The 16,652-nt window shown below is 39.1% G+C and overlaps 2 protein-coding genes and 3 non-coding genes across 6 annotated transcripts; 1 reads left to right on the top strand and 4 right to left on the bottom strand.

Annotated features, from left to right (window-relative positions):
- Positions 1-2,779: 2,779 nt before the first annotated feature.
- Positions 2,780-6,644, top strand: pole3 (polymerase (DNA directed), epsilon 3 (p17 subunit)). Its single transcript, XM_071541659.1, has 4 exons — positions 2,780-3,196; positions 3,335-3,420; positions 4,714-4,832; positions 5,143-6,644. Exons 1-4 carry the CDS (start codon positions 3,131-3,133, stop codon positions 5,319-5,321), a joined length of 450 nt encoding a protein of 149 aa, XP_071397760.1. The 5' UTR covers positions 2,780-3,130; the 3' UTR covers positions 5,322-6,644.
- A 598-nt stretch (positions 6,645-7,242) lies between these two features.
- Positions 7,243-12,122, bottom strand: rpl12 (ribosomal protein L12). 2 transcript variants are annotated; one of them, XM_071541646.1, is made up of 6 exons: positions 11,963-12,122; positions 10,093-10,166; positions 9,334-9,432; positions 9,016-9,097; positions 8,031-8,117; positions 7,243-7,401 (listed from the first exon to the last, which is right to left on the bottom strand). In XM_071541646.1, exons 1-6 carry the CDS (start codon positions 11,997-11,999, stop codon positions 7,283-7,285), a joined length of 498 nt encoding a protein of 165 aa, XP_071397747.1. In that variant the 5' UTR covers positions 12,000-12,122; the 3' UTR covers positions 7,243-7,282. The 2 variants fall into 2 exon arrangements, with proteins under 2 accessions (XP_071397747.1, XP_071397748.1); XM_071541647.1 differs by having other exon boundaries at positions 11,870-11,993.
- LOC139663122 (small nucleolar RNA SNORA65) lies at positions 7,618-7,742 on the bottom strand. The gene has a single exon (XR_011696699.1). It is a non-coding gene; the product is annotated as a small nucleolar RNA SNORA65 (small nucleolar RNA).
- On the bottom strand, positions 8,264-8,390 carry LOC139663121 (small nucleolar RNA SNORA65). Its single transcript, XR_011696698.1, has one exon. It is a non-coding gene; the product is annotated as a small nucleolar RNA SNORA65 (small nucleolar RNA).
- On the bottom strand, positions 9,906-10,032 carry LOC139663120 (small nucleolar RNA SNORA65). The gene has a single exon (XR_011696697.1). It is a non-coding gene; the product is annotated as a small nucleolar RNA SNORA65 (small nucleolar RNA).
- Positions 12,123-16,652: the final 4,530 nt, after the last annotated feature.

Here is a 16,652-nt window from a genome sequence, read left to right on the forward strand (position 1 = left end):
GTGACAAATTATTGTCAGTAATGTGTTTATGCATGACTGTATGCACTGTTGCAAGTTACCATAAAGATTTACATGTAACAAATAAAAATACAACTCAAATGTCCAGGGAAATGTATGCTACTGTTTTGTGCTATATTAAGTACCGGAAAAGACCACTTCTTCCACTGATCAGGTTTGACATGGTTTGGAGTTTCTCACATCTGCAGCAACTTCTGGACCGGTGCGGTAAGCAACATGAAAGAGAGTTGCAACAGCGATTGTTGCAGCAACATAGATATTAAGCTGAGTGAAGTTTTGCACCCTGGAGCACTGCACAGCAACAGCTATAGAAGCTTGAACTTGGTGGGCGTAGAGAGTGCCTTCACTGCATAGCCTACACTACAGGGTGGTTTACAATGTGTGGGCTGCATCCCGCTGCTGCATTTGTGAGGAAGCCAGCTACCATGGAAACCGCCTAAATACCTTTTCCCCCAACAAACCATTACCTTCCCCACTCTGTAACTACAGTGTAAGCTGAGCTGGAAGTCTGCCCAGGTAAGCATTTGGAGGGTTGATGATAGCTAACATTTATCTCACCACTTAGTAAGGTAATGTGTGACAAGGCGCGTGGCAGCATTTCACCTCAGTGTGTCCAGTTCACCACAGTGAATGCCAATGCTTCAGCACACTGTGTATGTTAATGCAATGATTCTCAAACTTTTTCATATCAAGGACCCCTAATTTAGTCCACAGTAGGGCCAGATTTTGTCTCTTGGACCCAAATCTGAGAATATAGAATATTTTTATTATTAGATATAGATATTGTCCAGAATTATGAGACTAAAGACATGCAGGTGGATTGGAGACTCGAAATTGTCCATTGGTGTGAATGTGAGTGTCTGTCTGTCTGTGTTCGCCCTGTGCTGCACTGGCGACCTGTCCCTGGTGTCTCCTTGCCTTCCACCCAATGTCAATTTCAATTTCAATTTATTTTTTTGAAAAGGGACAATGTACATTAATCAACATTCAAACAAATGTAAAAGTACCCGAGTTAGCCAAAGGCTAGTTTTCATCGGCAGTCCCTTTGCCTGATGTTGTTAGGCATCCTAGAATAATATAACATACAATAGTTAAAAGCATCATTGTGATAAAAAGCATATACAATACAGTTAAACAACATGAGCGGACAAAATCCAATAGTAGATGATACAGGTACTACAGTATGAGTACAGTCATGTTAAAGGTTGATAAAAAACAGCATCAGTGTTGACATTGTTGGTTCTCAATAAGCCATTTCTTAACGTTACACTTGAATGAATAATAGGATGGGGACTCTCTCATTGATTGTGGTACTGAATTCCATTGATGTGATGGTCTGAAGGAAAAGACGGCCTGGCTAAATGCAGTTTTTCTGAGTGGGATGGTGCAGTCCCCCCTAGCTGCACCTCTAGTAGCTCTGTTTGAGGTAGATTTGAAGTTGATGAAGCCAGACAAAGGAGGAGGAGCTAAACCATGCATAATCTTATAAACTAGGCAGACATTTTTGTATTTGATGAGGTTTTCCCAGCTGAGCAGAATATACTTCTTTAGAATATGGCAATGATGAAAACTGAATGGCTTCTTCTTCTTCTTAATGCATGCTGGGATAGGCTCCAGCCCCCCTGTGACCCTGAATAGGAATAAGTAGATAAAGATAAGGTAACTAAATGATGAATGACAGTAATGATGAATGATGAAGCATGACTCTGTTGTTATCGAACCAACCCTACTTTATCAAATTGAATTTGAATTGATCAAATCATTTGTCAGTTTATCACTCTATTTCCAATCCGATAGGGGCAGTGGCAGTGTAAAGCTCAGAGAAGCGGCCTTGTGACCACAAGGTCACCAGTTTGAATCCCTGGACCAGCAGGGAAAGTGGATAAATTATCCTCTCCCCTACCTCAGCAGCAAGCTTGGAGATGCCCTTGAGCAAGGCACTTAACACTCAGTTGAGATGTCACTCAGCCTGTGTAACATCTGCCCAGGGACTACAGATGAAAATGAGCTTTTTGGCTAACTCTGGCACATTTACATTCTGAGTAATGTTTATTAATGTGCACTGTCCCTGTTAAAGTAAAGAAAATATATAAATAAACCAGTCTTTTTAAGACTATGGACTCAGCCTCCACCACATGATCTCTGGACTCACGCACAAGAAATGTTTACTTACTGCCATTACCATGTTATGTATTGTTACCTAAGTCTTTGCACATTATCCTTCTTTTCAGCTTTACAAATGATGTCCATGCTCTATGATGCTCATCATTTATATCATGTAGTAGTTTTCTTGTGTTTTTAATGAATTTGATTATTCTTGTAGCTACATTTCATATCCATAAATACAGGTTTGCTCATGGAAGATTGTAATATTTATAAAGGAATTTGAACCTTACATCTCAACCATTCAGTTCTGTTATGATGTTAAAAAAAGTAATAATAAACCTCTGTCATCATTCTAATCTAACTTCACTGTGTGTATAATGTATGACACCTATATGTTTATTCTATTGTCAAAACCCCCTGGTTCTATTTTTATACCTTGTGTATTTGTAACATGGTTATTTTCTCTTTTTTATTTATTTTTTCTATTTTAGATTTATTGTTATTTTATTATTTGAACGAAAAATAAAATAAAAAACATGAAAGTATTATATTACAGAACATTCAAAATACGTCATTGACTACGTCAGAGGTCGAAGTTGAAAGTTGACAGAGGAGGCACGTGGTAGGAAGGTTCGCGGGAAACGTCCCAAAACAAACCAGTCTGGTGGTGAACTCACAGGCAGCACGGCGAGCACTAGTACCTTTACTTAACGCGCTAACTAGGATATTTAAGGTTATTGTCTTTTCTAAACCCGGTAAGATAAGCGCCACAACCACACATGATAGAATGTATCACGATACGTCGGTATCCGACTGAATTTTACAGCGAAACTGAACTAGTAAAGTTAGCTACGTTAGCTAGCTTAGGCTAACGTAACATTACCAGCGAGCGCTAAGTCAGTTAGCGCTAGCTCTCGTAATTTTTAAGCCAGCGGAGGTAGCTAACTGTTAGCCGTGACTGGCAGCAACATTACCAAGTCCTTCTCAAGCCCCGGTAAAAACTAATATGGCAGAGAGACCAGAGGACCTCAACCTCCCCAACGCGGTCATCACTCGTATCATCAAGGAGGCGGTGAGTGCAACTAGCAGATAAACAAGTTTTTGTCTTGCTAACATCTTATCCTGCATGCTAGCGCATTCACTCAGAGGAAACGTGCATGTAGCTAATTACTGTTTTAGCTAACTCCTCCACATCGTTTATTTTCAACAGCTACCAGATGGGGTGAATGTGTCAAAAGAAGCCAGGAGAGCCATATCCCAAGCTGCCAGTGTATTTGTGCTGTATGCAACATCATGGTAAGAAAAACTGACCCATTTACCAAACTAACAGGCTTAAATTGTCGATCCATTCTTGTTTGCCAACCAGCGGTGTAGCGCACCCATAACTTAACTACTCATTTTTTGCTGGGTCGTTTAGGGTTTTGTGAGTATATGTGTTCAAGATAGATATGTGTTTAAAACATAAATGGGAGTGAAGGTGCTTGAATCGACAGACTGACTAGTTTTCCATCTAAAATACCTACTACTTTTATTTTGCAGATTAGTAAGGCAGTGCTATCTGTGCTCACTAGTCACATTTAAATGAATGGCATCATTACATCTACTTGGTTACGTTTGTACATGATAGATAAGTGTGAAAAGATGATATGATGATGTGGTTAAGAGTGTTCTATGTGCATACTGTTGTGTCTTTTAGATATGTTCAATGTCTTAGTAACCTTATTATCAGTGTAGCCAAACTTCTACTACTGTTTATCTAGAGACTCCGAAAATGTCAACTGTTATGAAGACCAGTGGAGTAGTATTAGGCTAGGTACAGCTGGGGCTAAACGGTGCAGCAAGCACATTGCAACAGTTATTTGTTTTGCCCTAAATACAGGAAACTCTGATTAATTGGAATAAGTTACCAGTAATTACTGACTCTATTAAAATGCCTGGGCCCTCATTTATCAAGAGTCCGTAAGTACAAATATGTGTGTAAACCATGCGTACGACCATTTCTAAGCAAAGAGTCGGATTTATCAATTTGTACTTATGCTTGAGAACGTGCGTAAATTTAAGCACAGCTCTGACCATGCTTTTCTACGCAATGTTGATAAATGAGGGCCCTGGGATTTTTTGTGTAAAGTGCACTATGATGAATTTCCACTGACCTTCTTTTATCACCTTTCATGCATCATTCCATGTTTACGTTGCACAATGGGAATCTCACAACAGTAAACATCTGTACTGTAGATGGCTTGCAGTTAGAGTATTATATAAAACTAACTTAATGACCACTTTGGACATGACTGATGATAGTGTTTTGACTTTGTCTCAGTGGAAATTTTGCCAAATCAACATGACATGCTTTCATCAAACAATCTGAAATTATTTGAATGCTTTAGCACAAGCATATCTACTAAAATGTTTCTCATCGTTCTAATATTAGTAATACACAAAGATGAAGAATTGAGGTGCTTGAAAAGCTCTGACTATGCACCTTGAGTGCTTGAATGAAGTTGAATGAATCCTGAATATTATGTCGTATTTCAAAGAGTGGCCTAACAAAAAGTTTCAGACATTTTTTTTCTGATTAACCTCTAACAGCGCAAACAACTTTGCCATGAAAGCCAAGCGGAAAACTCTGAATGCAGGAGACGTCTTGGCTGCGATGGAGGAAATGGAGTTTGAACGATTCTTGGAGCCTCTACGAGAAGCGTTGGAGGGTGTGTATATCAGTGATCCGTATCTTTTTGGAAATATGAAACATTACAAATGTAAACAAACCCTTCAGGTCCTCACAGCCACACACTGTCAGTCCTTGCATCAAGTGGACAGTGGATTTAAGGATGAAAATATGATACTAATGATCAATTTTGTAAAACAAAGCTAGTTTTTGAGTGATATTTTCAACAGGGGGCACCATACTACAATTACAGATTGTGATGTAAAATAAAATGAAGTTCTTTTAATATGTTACATCACTTATAAACTGTACTTTTCCAACTAATGATGGACATTTTTGTTCCACAACAGTGTATAAGAAGGGCCAGAAGGGAAAGAAAGAAGTCTCGGAGCAGAAACGCAAAGATAAGGAGAAGAAGAATGACACAGAGAATGATAAGAGCAGGGATGAAGAGGAGGAGGAAGAGGAGCGCATGGAGGAGGAGCCCGAGGCAGAGAATGAAGCGGAGGAGGAGGAAGTGGAGAACTGATGACTGACTGGTGGAACATCTGACGCTGGCCATGAAGGCACTGAAGACGTGGTGAAAGATGAAATGCACTCCATCACCTCCTCTGAGGTCATCACTGATTGAACATGACTTGTGTAATTGATGCATCTTTCTCATAGAGCCACCATGTATCAATGCATCAAGTTTACCAACAACCCATTCAATAGCAATGAAACAAGTGCGTGCACAAAAGTGCAGCAAACAGTGACTTCCAGATCGATCTTAGTGATTAACTCATAGGAGGCGAGGTTGTGTTTTCGTAGTGGCCGGGCTTCTCTGGCAGTAGAGCAGCCGTCTTCCAACTGGTTCAGTGAAGCCTGGAGATTCAGGCCATCAGCCACCCTCAACACCCGAGTGTTAAAACACAGCACAATGAAACTACCACACTGACTAAAATGGCCCATGCAAGCTCTTGGTCCGTTTTGTATTTTTTATCATTTGATATATATTATTTTGTAATGTGCTAGGGATATTGTACATCGCTTTTTGATACAAATGCCACATTGGTGGGTTAGATTTGTTTGCCTCTGTAACAAGATTTCTTGATAATATTAACATCATGTTATGAACATTGTTCACAACATTAATGAAGTTCTTGGTGCTAAAAGAAAACTGTATACAAGCGCCAAGTGGCACTCTGTCCTGAAAGCTGACCTATTATCGTGTCGTGCTTAAACCTGTCTTCTGAACAAATACTTTTTGGCAAATGAGCTCTTTGATCGATTTACCGTTGGGCGATGAGAAAATGGGTAGAAGTTTGTGTCCAGTAATTAATTTGTTGCTGTCCATCCTAATGATTTAGGGTTAAGATTGTGATTAGTGGTTGGTACAAACCAGCATTTCCAAAGCACTGCGGCGCATGGACCACTAGACAGACCGTGGAAAAACAGCTGCCAACCTTGTCATAGTGCTAAATGGATCAAAGAGCTTCGGTGACCAAAGTCAGCTTATTCCTTTTAAACGATCAGATCTGTAGATTTAAAAGGGAACTTGACAGAAATGTCTGTCTTGTAGAAATGTGATTCAGAGAATCTGAGAAATGTGTTGGAAGAAAAGGTGTAGTTGGACGAGTGGCAACTGTCAGCCTGTGAGATAATTTTCACATCTCTAGAACTGTAGATTGTGATTTGGAACTGGATTTAAAAAGAAAAAGACATGCAGTGACAGCTGTGATGTGAACCTGTTGGACTGAAGTACTTCATACCCAGTGAAAATAGGCTGTTCTGTTCTTATCTGCAGAGCTGTTCTGACAATTTTTGAAACATTTGTACTTTTGTAGAATTGTATATGACTGGCTGAGATTTTCAATAAATATTTTGTATAAAATGAACAAAGTTGCATTGAATCATTAATAGCTACAGTAGCTTGATAATAGTTCAGTAGGCTGCAACAGCCAGTATTCTGACCTTCAATAGCTGTAAATGTAATTACCAGATCATTTCTCACATTAACCAGCAATCGATAGTTACTTGATTACTCCTTAACGGTGTAACAATTTTAACAAGAGCTGTACTATCTGATCATTGCAAGCTTGCCACAGTCAATACTACATTAAAAAATGTTTACACCTTTAATGTAGAGTAAGGAGATATTTCATTACCTGGAATCCTTTACATCAACAGGTTTTACTAAACCCAATTTAGCGGGACATTTTATTTTGACATTACATTTCCTGGTACTTAACAGTTGCTACAAGCCTTATGATTCAAGTTTACTGTGAGCCCTTTAAAATCCCTCACACTATAATTGTTGGCCATTAGGCAAATTAAATTCTGTATCAAAAGTACCTCAGTCATTTTGCCTCTAGATCTATCAAAGCCAGGCAAACAGCCTCAAGTGTTACGTGCACCACTGACATATTCCAGAGTAGACACCGGATAAAATCAAAGTCAAACACAAGACGTTCCACTTTTTGTAAACAAATTTTATTTTTTGTCCTCCATTTACTCAGATGGGCACTCGACCTTGCCGCTGTTGATGTCATCAATGACATCATGGGGAAGGCGACCGTCGATGGTGCAGCCTACGGACTGGGCAGTGCCCAGGATCTCCTTGATGGTTCCTGTGGGGAGAAAAGGGGAAATCAGAACTTGAAAACAAAATGTAACATGCCTCCTAAACCTAACACTGGTTAGAGAAATATCTGCCAGTCCTTGATATCAAAATTCAAATGTTTGCATGTATGAAATCCTATAGACATTTTCACTTGTTATATTCTTTGAAATTACCTAAAATAGATTCTAGGAAAAAGTCACATAACATTTAAACCAAGCGCACGGTGTGTACCAGACTTTTCGGCACAGAGTTGCCCATTGGTTTGAGCAGCCCTGTTTCCTAAAGCTGGATCTCTCTCAGCCTCCACTGGATTATACTCAGTCACTCACAGACAGGAATAGTGGCGGGAGGCTGAACAGGACATGCCAAGTGCCAAAGCCAATAGGTAGACAATGGCTAGAAACCCAAGAGAAACTATTTGCACACTAAGGAAATACGATTTTCCGACAGGGTCCATGACAAGTCAAAGACAGCATCTGACCTAGTTTGACAGGGAAAATTCAGGGTTTTTTTTTTAACCCAACTAAATTAAGAAGGCTCTATGTCTGAAAAGGATGTCACACTAACAAATTAAAATTGGCTTTTCAATGAGTCTTGGTTCAGGCAAATCTCAACTCCAAACACCCAGACTCTTACCTGACAGCTCCCTGGCAATGGAGCGATGCCTCATCACGCGGGCAATGCCCACAATCTCATCGAAGGTCACACTTCCACTGTGCTTGACTGCAAAGAGAAACAGGTCGAGACTGAATGCATCATATTCAAACAGGTTAGTGATCAAAAGCATCGACACTCGCTTCGTTTCAGTGTTTATTTTCTCCTTTCAGTGTGACAAGATAAATCGGTCTTACAGGAATAAAATAGACACAATATGTTCCAGACTTTTCGGCACAGAGTTGCCCATTAGTTCGAGCAGCCCTGTTTCCTAAAGCTGGGTCCATCTTAGCCTCCACTGGATTATACTCAGTTACTTTGACAAACAGGCATAGTGGCGGGAGGCTGGATTATATTCCAAATGTGTACAAAGCTACACACATGGAAGACAATCGGTCAATGACCCAATAGTCAGACAGGTTTTAATTTGATTAACCTCATATCCATTTGCAGAATGTGGCCATCAATTCCATAAAACAAAAAGTGAAAGGAAGCACAAATGGTACAAGAATGTTCGCTGTCAATTTGTCAGCAAATGATAGATTACATTATTGATAGATTAGCTTTTTACATTTCTGTACTCCTGTAGTTACAAGCTGGCCTTCACAGCTGACCCCACCTGCTTTTGTGTCACTCCACTTTGATTTTTATTTAAGGCACATCCATTAGCATCACTGCTCCACATTACCCTGGACAGGAGCATTTACATTAACACAAGTCATTTTAACATGCTTGCGCTACAGCCCAAACAGGGGAACAAACTGGAGAGGACTTTTAGGACTGCTGAAACACAGACACTGCTCTTTTTCAGAGCGGGTGGTGGGAGAAGGGATTGGCCAGGACAAATTTAACAGGATATAGAAGTATCTAACTGATTTTGATCAGTTGAAAGATTGATTTCTGGTGTCAGTTGCCATTTCATAGATCTCTAGAGAAACCCCAGTAAACAGTGCTGATGATGACTTACTGTTCTTGACCTTCTTCCTGTCACGAGGAGGCTCCTTCAGGGCCTTGATGATCAGAGCAGATGCAGAGGGAACCACCTCAATCTAATAGGGTAAAGAAAGCATTGCCATTGGAACATAATCAAACAAAGTCCATCATCCTCTTAAGTAATTCTCCTCCTGACTCGCACCACAGTGCAACACAAAGCAAGTATTTTTATGATTCAGGCTTACGCTGAACCACAAACGCTGGACGCACTGTGGGATGAGTCATCAATCCAGGATGGATTACACAAAGTCTTTCAAATCAAGGCTTCATATTGGAGATGCTGGCTACATACCGCTGCCTGTCTGTTCTGGATGGTCAGCTTCACGGTGATCCTCAGGCCCTTCCAGTCACCGGTGGCCTTGGCAATGTCATCACCAACTTTCTTGGGAGACTGATGATAAAAGGACAAAAAGGGATGAGTTGGGATGAAATGCTACAGCTGAAGCAATCTTGTTTTCTTTAAGGCAGGGGCAAGCAGTCGTGTGGAGGGCAGAGAGGCTGCAGGTTTTCATTCCAACCAAAGACTACAGCGGGTGATTTCACTGATTAGTTCCCCCTCTCCAATTGAAGATGAGCTAATCAGTGAAATCAGCTGATGTAGGGTTTGGTTGCAATGAAAACCTGCAGACTCTGCCTTCCATGGCACATGATTGACACCCCTGCTTTAGGGTTATGTATAAAGACTAAATACAAGTGAGTAAATACAAAACTAAGTTGTGATTTGCTAAAATAGTCACTTTCAAAACCTACAAGGCTTACATGTGAGTGATCATCACTTTCACCTATATTCACCATATTTTGTAAACAGTTGTACAATAGAATCCAGGATAGAGTCACAGAACATAAACATATCTGAAGCTCATGGTGTGTACCAGACTTTTCGGCACAGAGTTGCCCATTGGTTTGAGCAGCCCTGTTTCCTAAAGCTGGGTCTCTCTCAGCCTCCACTGGATTATACTCAGTCACTCTGACAGACAGGAATAGTGGCGGGAGGCTGTCTGATTCACACCAGACTTCCAATGAAGGACAAGCGGATGAATTTCAAACTCACCAGACCCAGAGGTCCGATTTTGGGGGCCAGGGCTGAGGTGGCGCCGACTTCTCCTCCTGTGCACCTCATGAACACTGTAAGAGAAAGAAGAGATATTATATATTTTGAGTATAACTGCACCAGATGAGGAGACTGGTTAAGCTGGGGCCACACTAGAGGATCATCAGGCCAGCAGACAGAATATTTTCCCATCAGGACAATTATGACATAAAACGGGTTCAATTGTGGACCTAGATGACCTGGTAGTGTGAAGGGTTTACAGATTCAATCTTAACCACACTGATCATATCACACATGTTCAAGACCTGACATTTGGACACATGCTGAAGTGTGTGACGATCACAGGTTCATTCCATGAGGGTTTTTAAAAATCAGTTAGGGTTTAAGTCTCCTCTGTCCCCAGGCGTAGGCATTTTTGTTTAAAGATCAAGTTGGGTCTCAATTCAGAACTGCCAAATTTCAGTTAATGTCTTCATCATATCTGATCGGCTTTGTCAACTGATCTCTTTACAATATTAAATAGGCTGACCCACCTGAACCAATTAGGAACGGGTCCAGGAAGGTGTGCCATTAAGATTTCATTCAGCAAGTGTTCAGTTTGAGGACTCACTTTTGCGCCAACCTCTTGTTTTACCCAGTGAAGTATAAACGACTGCATTTTTCACCAAATCAGCATAACTGTGCCTTTTTAACTAAATCACATGCACTAATGAATGCAGAGGTCTGTTTATTGTTCAATAAAAGCATAATAAAAGAATGCTTTCACAAGCTTTAAAGGAGGTTGCTATTCAAAACCGAACACTCCTCCTAACATTTTGACACTGTCATAAACTAGGTGATCAATCTGGTTTAATTCCACTTAAAGCCATTTTGTTTAAATGCTGCAAACCCTATAAACAATATTGTGCATTCCCCTAAAGGGATTGAGGTTTTAGGACAGCCACCCACTTTATATAAATCTATAAACCATTCCCATCTATGAAAAACTGAACCAAAATCAGGGTGAGTTTTGCATCACTATAACCTCTATGACCAGTATTTGTCAGTGCTTGGTTGAATAGCGTTTTTGAATATTCTGGGTCTCATTTCTGCTGCCTACAGCTATCACTTTGGACCTATGCCATCAGGAAATGAGTCCCTTTAATACAGTTAACCATCTCTGCCAACTGCCAAGCTTGACAAACGCTTTTTGTCACATTTGAAAATGTCCTTTCCATCTCCATAGGACAAATCCTTCACTACACGTTTTGTCAATTACTATAGCAGTGATCCCATTATGATATGCACTGCTTGGCATCCCGACACTAAATCATTTCAATGAGCTGCTTTTACTTTACATCAGTTCTTTTACTTCTACTCAAGTAAAATATCAGCAAAGTAACAATACTTCTACTTGAGAATATTTTAGTACCTTTTCCACTATTGACTAAATGCATGCAACATTAGCCATCGCTACAAACACCACTAACTTACCGTGTGTGGTTAAGGGCTGAATCAAGGGTTTTTCTAGACATTTTCTGACCCATTATAAGTTAGTAGGTACACAAGTAGATAAATGACATCAAAACTCTGGGTTAGTTACTACTGATGTTAAGCTAAGACAGATGACGTGACCATGAGAGCCCACGTGGTTTAGGCATTTACAGAAACCTAATTTTTTCCTAGACTGCCTACAATAAAGAAAGATAAAACCATCTAATACAGTTATTTAAGCCTAAACAGATGCATTAAGACATCCGAACCGCTGTATTTAATACTTCCAGTGCCCTATCTTTACCATTTCTCTGACCGGTTCAGGGGCAGGCGGCCGCCACAGAACGACTCCATCTTGGCTCTGAAACAGTTTTTTAACCGGATACTTCAAACATACCAACTTTAATCTCGTTGGGGTCGAATTTGGGAGGCATGTTGCTGCTGTAGGTGTTGAGCTCAGTTCAGCTTGGTTGGTGAGGGTGTCGGATGAACCCGGATTCGGGACGACCGATTACTGTTGCACCTTCACCGCTAAAGGGACAAAGGAAAGGCCGAGCAATGGTGGCGGAGGAATTTATACCTCCACGAAGTAACGCGATAATTTCTCTTTGAGTTCTCGTAGCGTAGCGTGACGTCATATATGACAGCGGATACATACATAGAGAAATCCCCAGATTATTTTAAACGACTGCAAAATATACAAAATTGAAAAGCAGGAAAAACTCTAAATGTATGTGAAGCCTTGTGGGTTTTTTTTATTTAATGTCACGTGTACAATGCATAGCTGTATTAAACTAGGTACAATGTCTAATATTATGTTTGTCACATCAATCCACTTTTTGCTGTAACTGTGACTGTGTGTGCTTTCTTTAAATAAAGATATTGAACCAGAAAAAAACTGTCAAGGCTGTCGAAATTGATTGTAATTCATTTAGAGAGGAATAATGTTTTTTGTTTTAAAGGAATATTTTTTAGTCTTTCATATACATTTACTATTTTATTTTATTTATATATATTGTAACAGATGTTATATGATGAACACAAATGTCTGACTGTAAAATGTTCTAACAAATAATTTTATTATCTTAATGGCTACATTTTAGATTAATAAATGTAAATTTACTAACTTTTCTCTGAGGATTTCCAGTAATTGTGTTATGTAGGCTACCCCTAGCAGTTTTGTATGCATTTATGCACACTTGTGTTTTTGTATGTAGGTGTGTAATAAAAAGGTCCTACTACTATTGCTACTACTTAAAAAATAATAATAATAATGCCAACTTTATTCATATAGCACTTTTGTAAAACACAGTTTACAAAGAGGAAAGAGAGACACTGTTACATAAAAGCACAGGAAACATATTGCATCTTAGTGATGGAACAAAGCCGCAGTTTCACTTTACTGCCAGTGAACGGCACACTGACACTGTACCAGGCAACACCGTGAACAGTGTTGTGAACTATATAGAACTTTTCTTAACAAAGTTGCAACTTGCTGTAAAATAAAAGGAACAAAGCAAATCACTCAGAAAATTTTAGAAACCATATATTCAGGGATTCAGTGTAAACCGAGTATGGTACAAATTTTTAAGTTGACAATGTAAATCTTTATATGTATGCTAGTTCAGAATGTACATCACAGTAAGCAGTTATATGAGAATATCATATTTAAGGTGAAAAAAAATAAATTCTGAAATTAAGATTGATTTATGTTTATGTTGGTGGTTTGCCTTTTGATCACCAACTGGAGATCACAATTCACCCTCCTTTTCACTTACCAATGCATCACTGCATATACTGGACTTATTTGTTGAACAAACAAATAAAGGACAACATTTCGATTTAGGCTTTTTTCTCTCTCGTAAAAAGAAAGAAAACCATGTTAGAGAGTGTATGTCATGTATGGACATGGCCACATCACATTCAATTTAAAGCCATTGCATGTGCCTTACAAATTCATGAACAATTAACATTTATGCAAGTCAAATACATAATCTCTGCTGGCACTAATCTCTTTCCACAGATGCTCCTAGTGGGGAAACTCCAGTTTTGGGAGATGAATCTGTTGCACCACATTTTATAAAGTCCTTTCTAAGTTGAAGCTTGCTGCCAGGGATTTTTGCTTTTCTGTTGTGTTTAATGGATTTTGAGAGTGTGAGATCATTGCCGGTGTTGTAGAGTTGTTTTGTGAAAGCTGCTTGACGTACTCAGAAGAGGCCAAAGTGCTGCATGTGGGTGCTAAGTGGCTGAGCATCCTTTCAAACATCCTTTTCAAACAGGATAATGGGTCTGAAGCTGGCCGGCTGTTGCAGATCTGAGCCACGTTTCCACGCTGCCACGTTGTCCGGTGATGACTGATGTGCAGTTATGAATTTCATTACTGTTGACTGTACAGAACCGGTCTTATAGGGTTTTCCTATTGGATTCCTGAAGGACATTTTTGACTCAGAGATGCGCTCCAGGAATAGCAACAGAACACCAGAGGGAGTAAGTGGGTGAGCTGGAGATCATCTAATGTGCTCTGCTGCTTAATATGCATCATGAAAATCTGAGAGGATAGTCAGGATTCTGTAAAGATAGGTTTCTCTGTACTTTGAAAAACTCAGCATTTATAGGAAAAGTCCAATAATTATGGACAGGCAATGTTTTTTTTTAAATGTATTTCCATGTTTAAATGCCATCTTTATGTTAACAAGATATGTTTTCTGTTTTCTGTAATGCTGAGAATTGGAATAATGATGTTTGAAGTGATGTCTTTGTATTTCATTTTACTTTTAAAGAAATCTTTTACCTTGTTTTTACATTAAAGTAAAGTGTAAAATGTTTGGTAAATGTGTTTTGAAAAGTGCTATATAAATAAAGATGATGATGATGATGATGATGATGATGATGATGATTGTTATTATTAAAAAGGTAAATGAGAGAAAAATAGAAAGGGGTTCCATGGTATTTCTGAACACATGATTTACCATTGCGGAATTGATTTAAATTAAGTTTTCTGCTTTGTAACATGCAGTAGCAAAACATCTTAGTGGTGGTTGCAAATATGTTTTTCTTTATTTTGATTAATTCTTTGTCTGTGAACTCCCTGGTTTTAAAGTTGTTTTAAACACATGTAGCTAGTGTCCATCCGTCCATCGTCAAGCCGGTTCAGCACAGTAACGTCACGTTACACCAGCATGAGACACGAGGGGAGTTGTGTTTCATTCCTACAAAGCAGAGGGCAGCTTGTGATGTAATTACATTCCCATTCTCTTCTCCTTCTCACTGTGTGTGTGTGTGTGTGTGTGTGTGTGTGTGTGTGTGTGTGTGTGCACATAGTATAGGGGGGGAGACAAATGCCAGCTGTTGTTTCTGCAGAAACAAACTGTGGCCCTGAGAGCCATGTAACCCTCACACACATACATACACACACACACACATAAGGCTGGAGCACACACACACACACACACACACACACACACAGATACACACCAACACAAACATATACACAAACATATACACACACAGACGCACACACACACACACACACACACTTTCCCGCAGCTCAGTTGCTATACTCAAGGGAAATTTTTAAACAACGTTCAGCTCCCCTATCCCATCCTACTTGACCTTTTTCATATATTTTGTAATCAGAAGCTCTCACCACTTGTTCCTTGGTCTAATTTCTGTACTTTACAAATTCTTCTATTGATTGAAGCCCAAGTATTGTCAGGGGAAGCAAAGCTGAGTACACAGGGCTTGTCTCTTTGAACTGGATTAAAAGGAGAAGAAAACATTTTCTCTGGAGGTCTCAACCCCGCAGCCATTCGCAACCAGAACACTGTGACTTGTGATCCTTCATCAATCCAATCTATAGCCAAATCAAATGAATCGATAGCTACAAACCTTGATGAGTTATTTTAGATTAATTTGCCCCCTACTGGATTTGCCAGCAGCTAGTCAATAGGCCCACCAACTTTAATCTTCATTTTATTGAGTGAATTCCTGCCACAATCCAATCGTGATTAAAGCCACCTTCAATTAAGAGACTTTTCTAGAGAGTGTGACAATATACATTTTTGTAGACAAAATTTCATTAGTGTTTCAGGCAGTCAAACATTCAGTCAAAATGAAAAAAGATTTTCAGGGTTAAGAGAACAAAATAACAAATTAGTCATTAGTGATAAATATATGATGATAAAGTGAATGGTTTATTGTACAAGGTATAAACACACACTGTGTTGCACAGTTCGAAAGGGGACATATTAAAGATAAAATGTAAAACATTATGATAAAAATAAAATAATGTAAATAGAGCTATACATAGCTACTTACAGACATACATAGTATATACACTATATCATATTTGTCATAATCATTTCCCCCACGATTATCCTGTGATATTTATAGTGTTTCCAATGAAGAAATAATAGATAAAAAACAATAGCCAAAAGGTGAACAAAATAAACACAAAACACCCCCAGCTGTTTTCCATGAGCACCTTATAATTAAGCAAGCTCTCAGTATGCTGAAGCACCCTATAGTTCAGCATACTAAGCGCTATTTGTCGTCTCGTATGCCATTTTAACAGGAATAGTGTCATACCTGGTTGACTGGCACTTGGTTAATGCAAACATTAGGCTGCTGCCAATTCCTCAGAAATAAGAAACTGAGGTGTGAAAACATTTTGACCATATTTATACCAGCGTTTAGGGTCAATTCATGAATGAACTCATCAATTCCAATTCCAATTCAGGTGGTATTTGATGCATAACACTTAAGTGTAACACATACATTATGACTGATGTGTGTTTGATGTGATATGTGTAGAGGCTATTCCATTTCAAAATTATAGCCACTGCCCCAGCAATAGAAGAGTTGTTTTAACGCACCTTTGTTGTAGATCCAGGCACCATACGGATGTTCATTGTTTGAAAATAATAAACTCAAATATCCTACCAAAACGTTGTAGGCCAGCACAATAAACAGCACAATAAAGTATGTTCAAATGTGTGTGTATGAAAGAGAGAAAATAGATGATAGATGTATATAAGATGATACTATATTCTTAAATGATGACATGGTTAAAAAACCATGCTCTCAAC

The sequence above is a fragment of the Centroberyx affinis genome, unplaced genomic scaffold (assembly GCF_046629955.1).
Source record: "Centroberyx affinis isolate AG114_WGS23_722 - 3 ecotype Tasmania unplaced genomic scaffold, CSIRO-AGI_Caff_v1 ptg003918l_1, whole genome shotgun sequence".
Lineage (NCBI taxonomy): Eukaryota > Metazoa > Chordata > Actinopteri > Beryciformes > Berycidae > Centroberyx > Centroberyx affinis.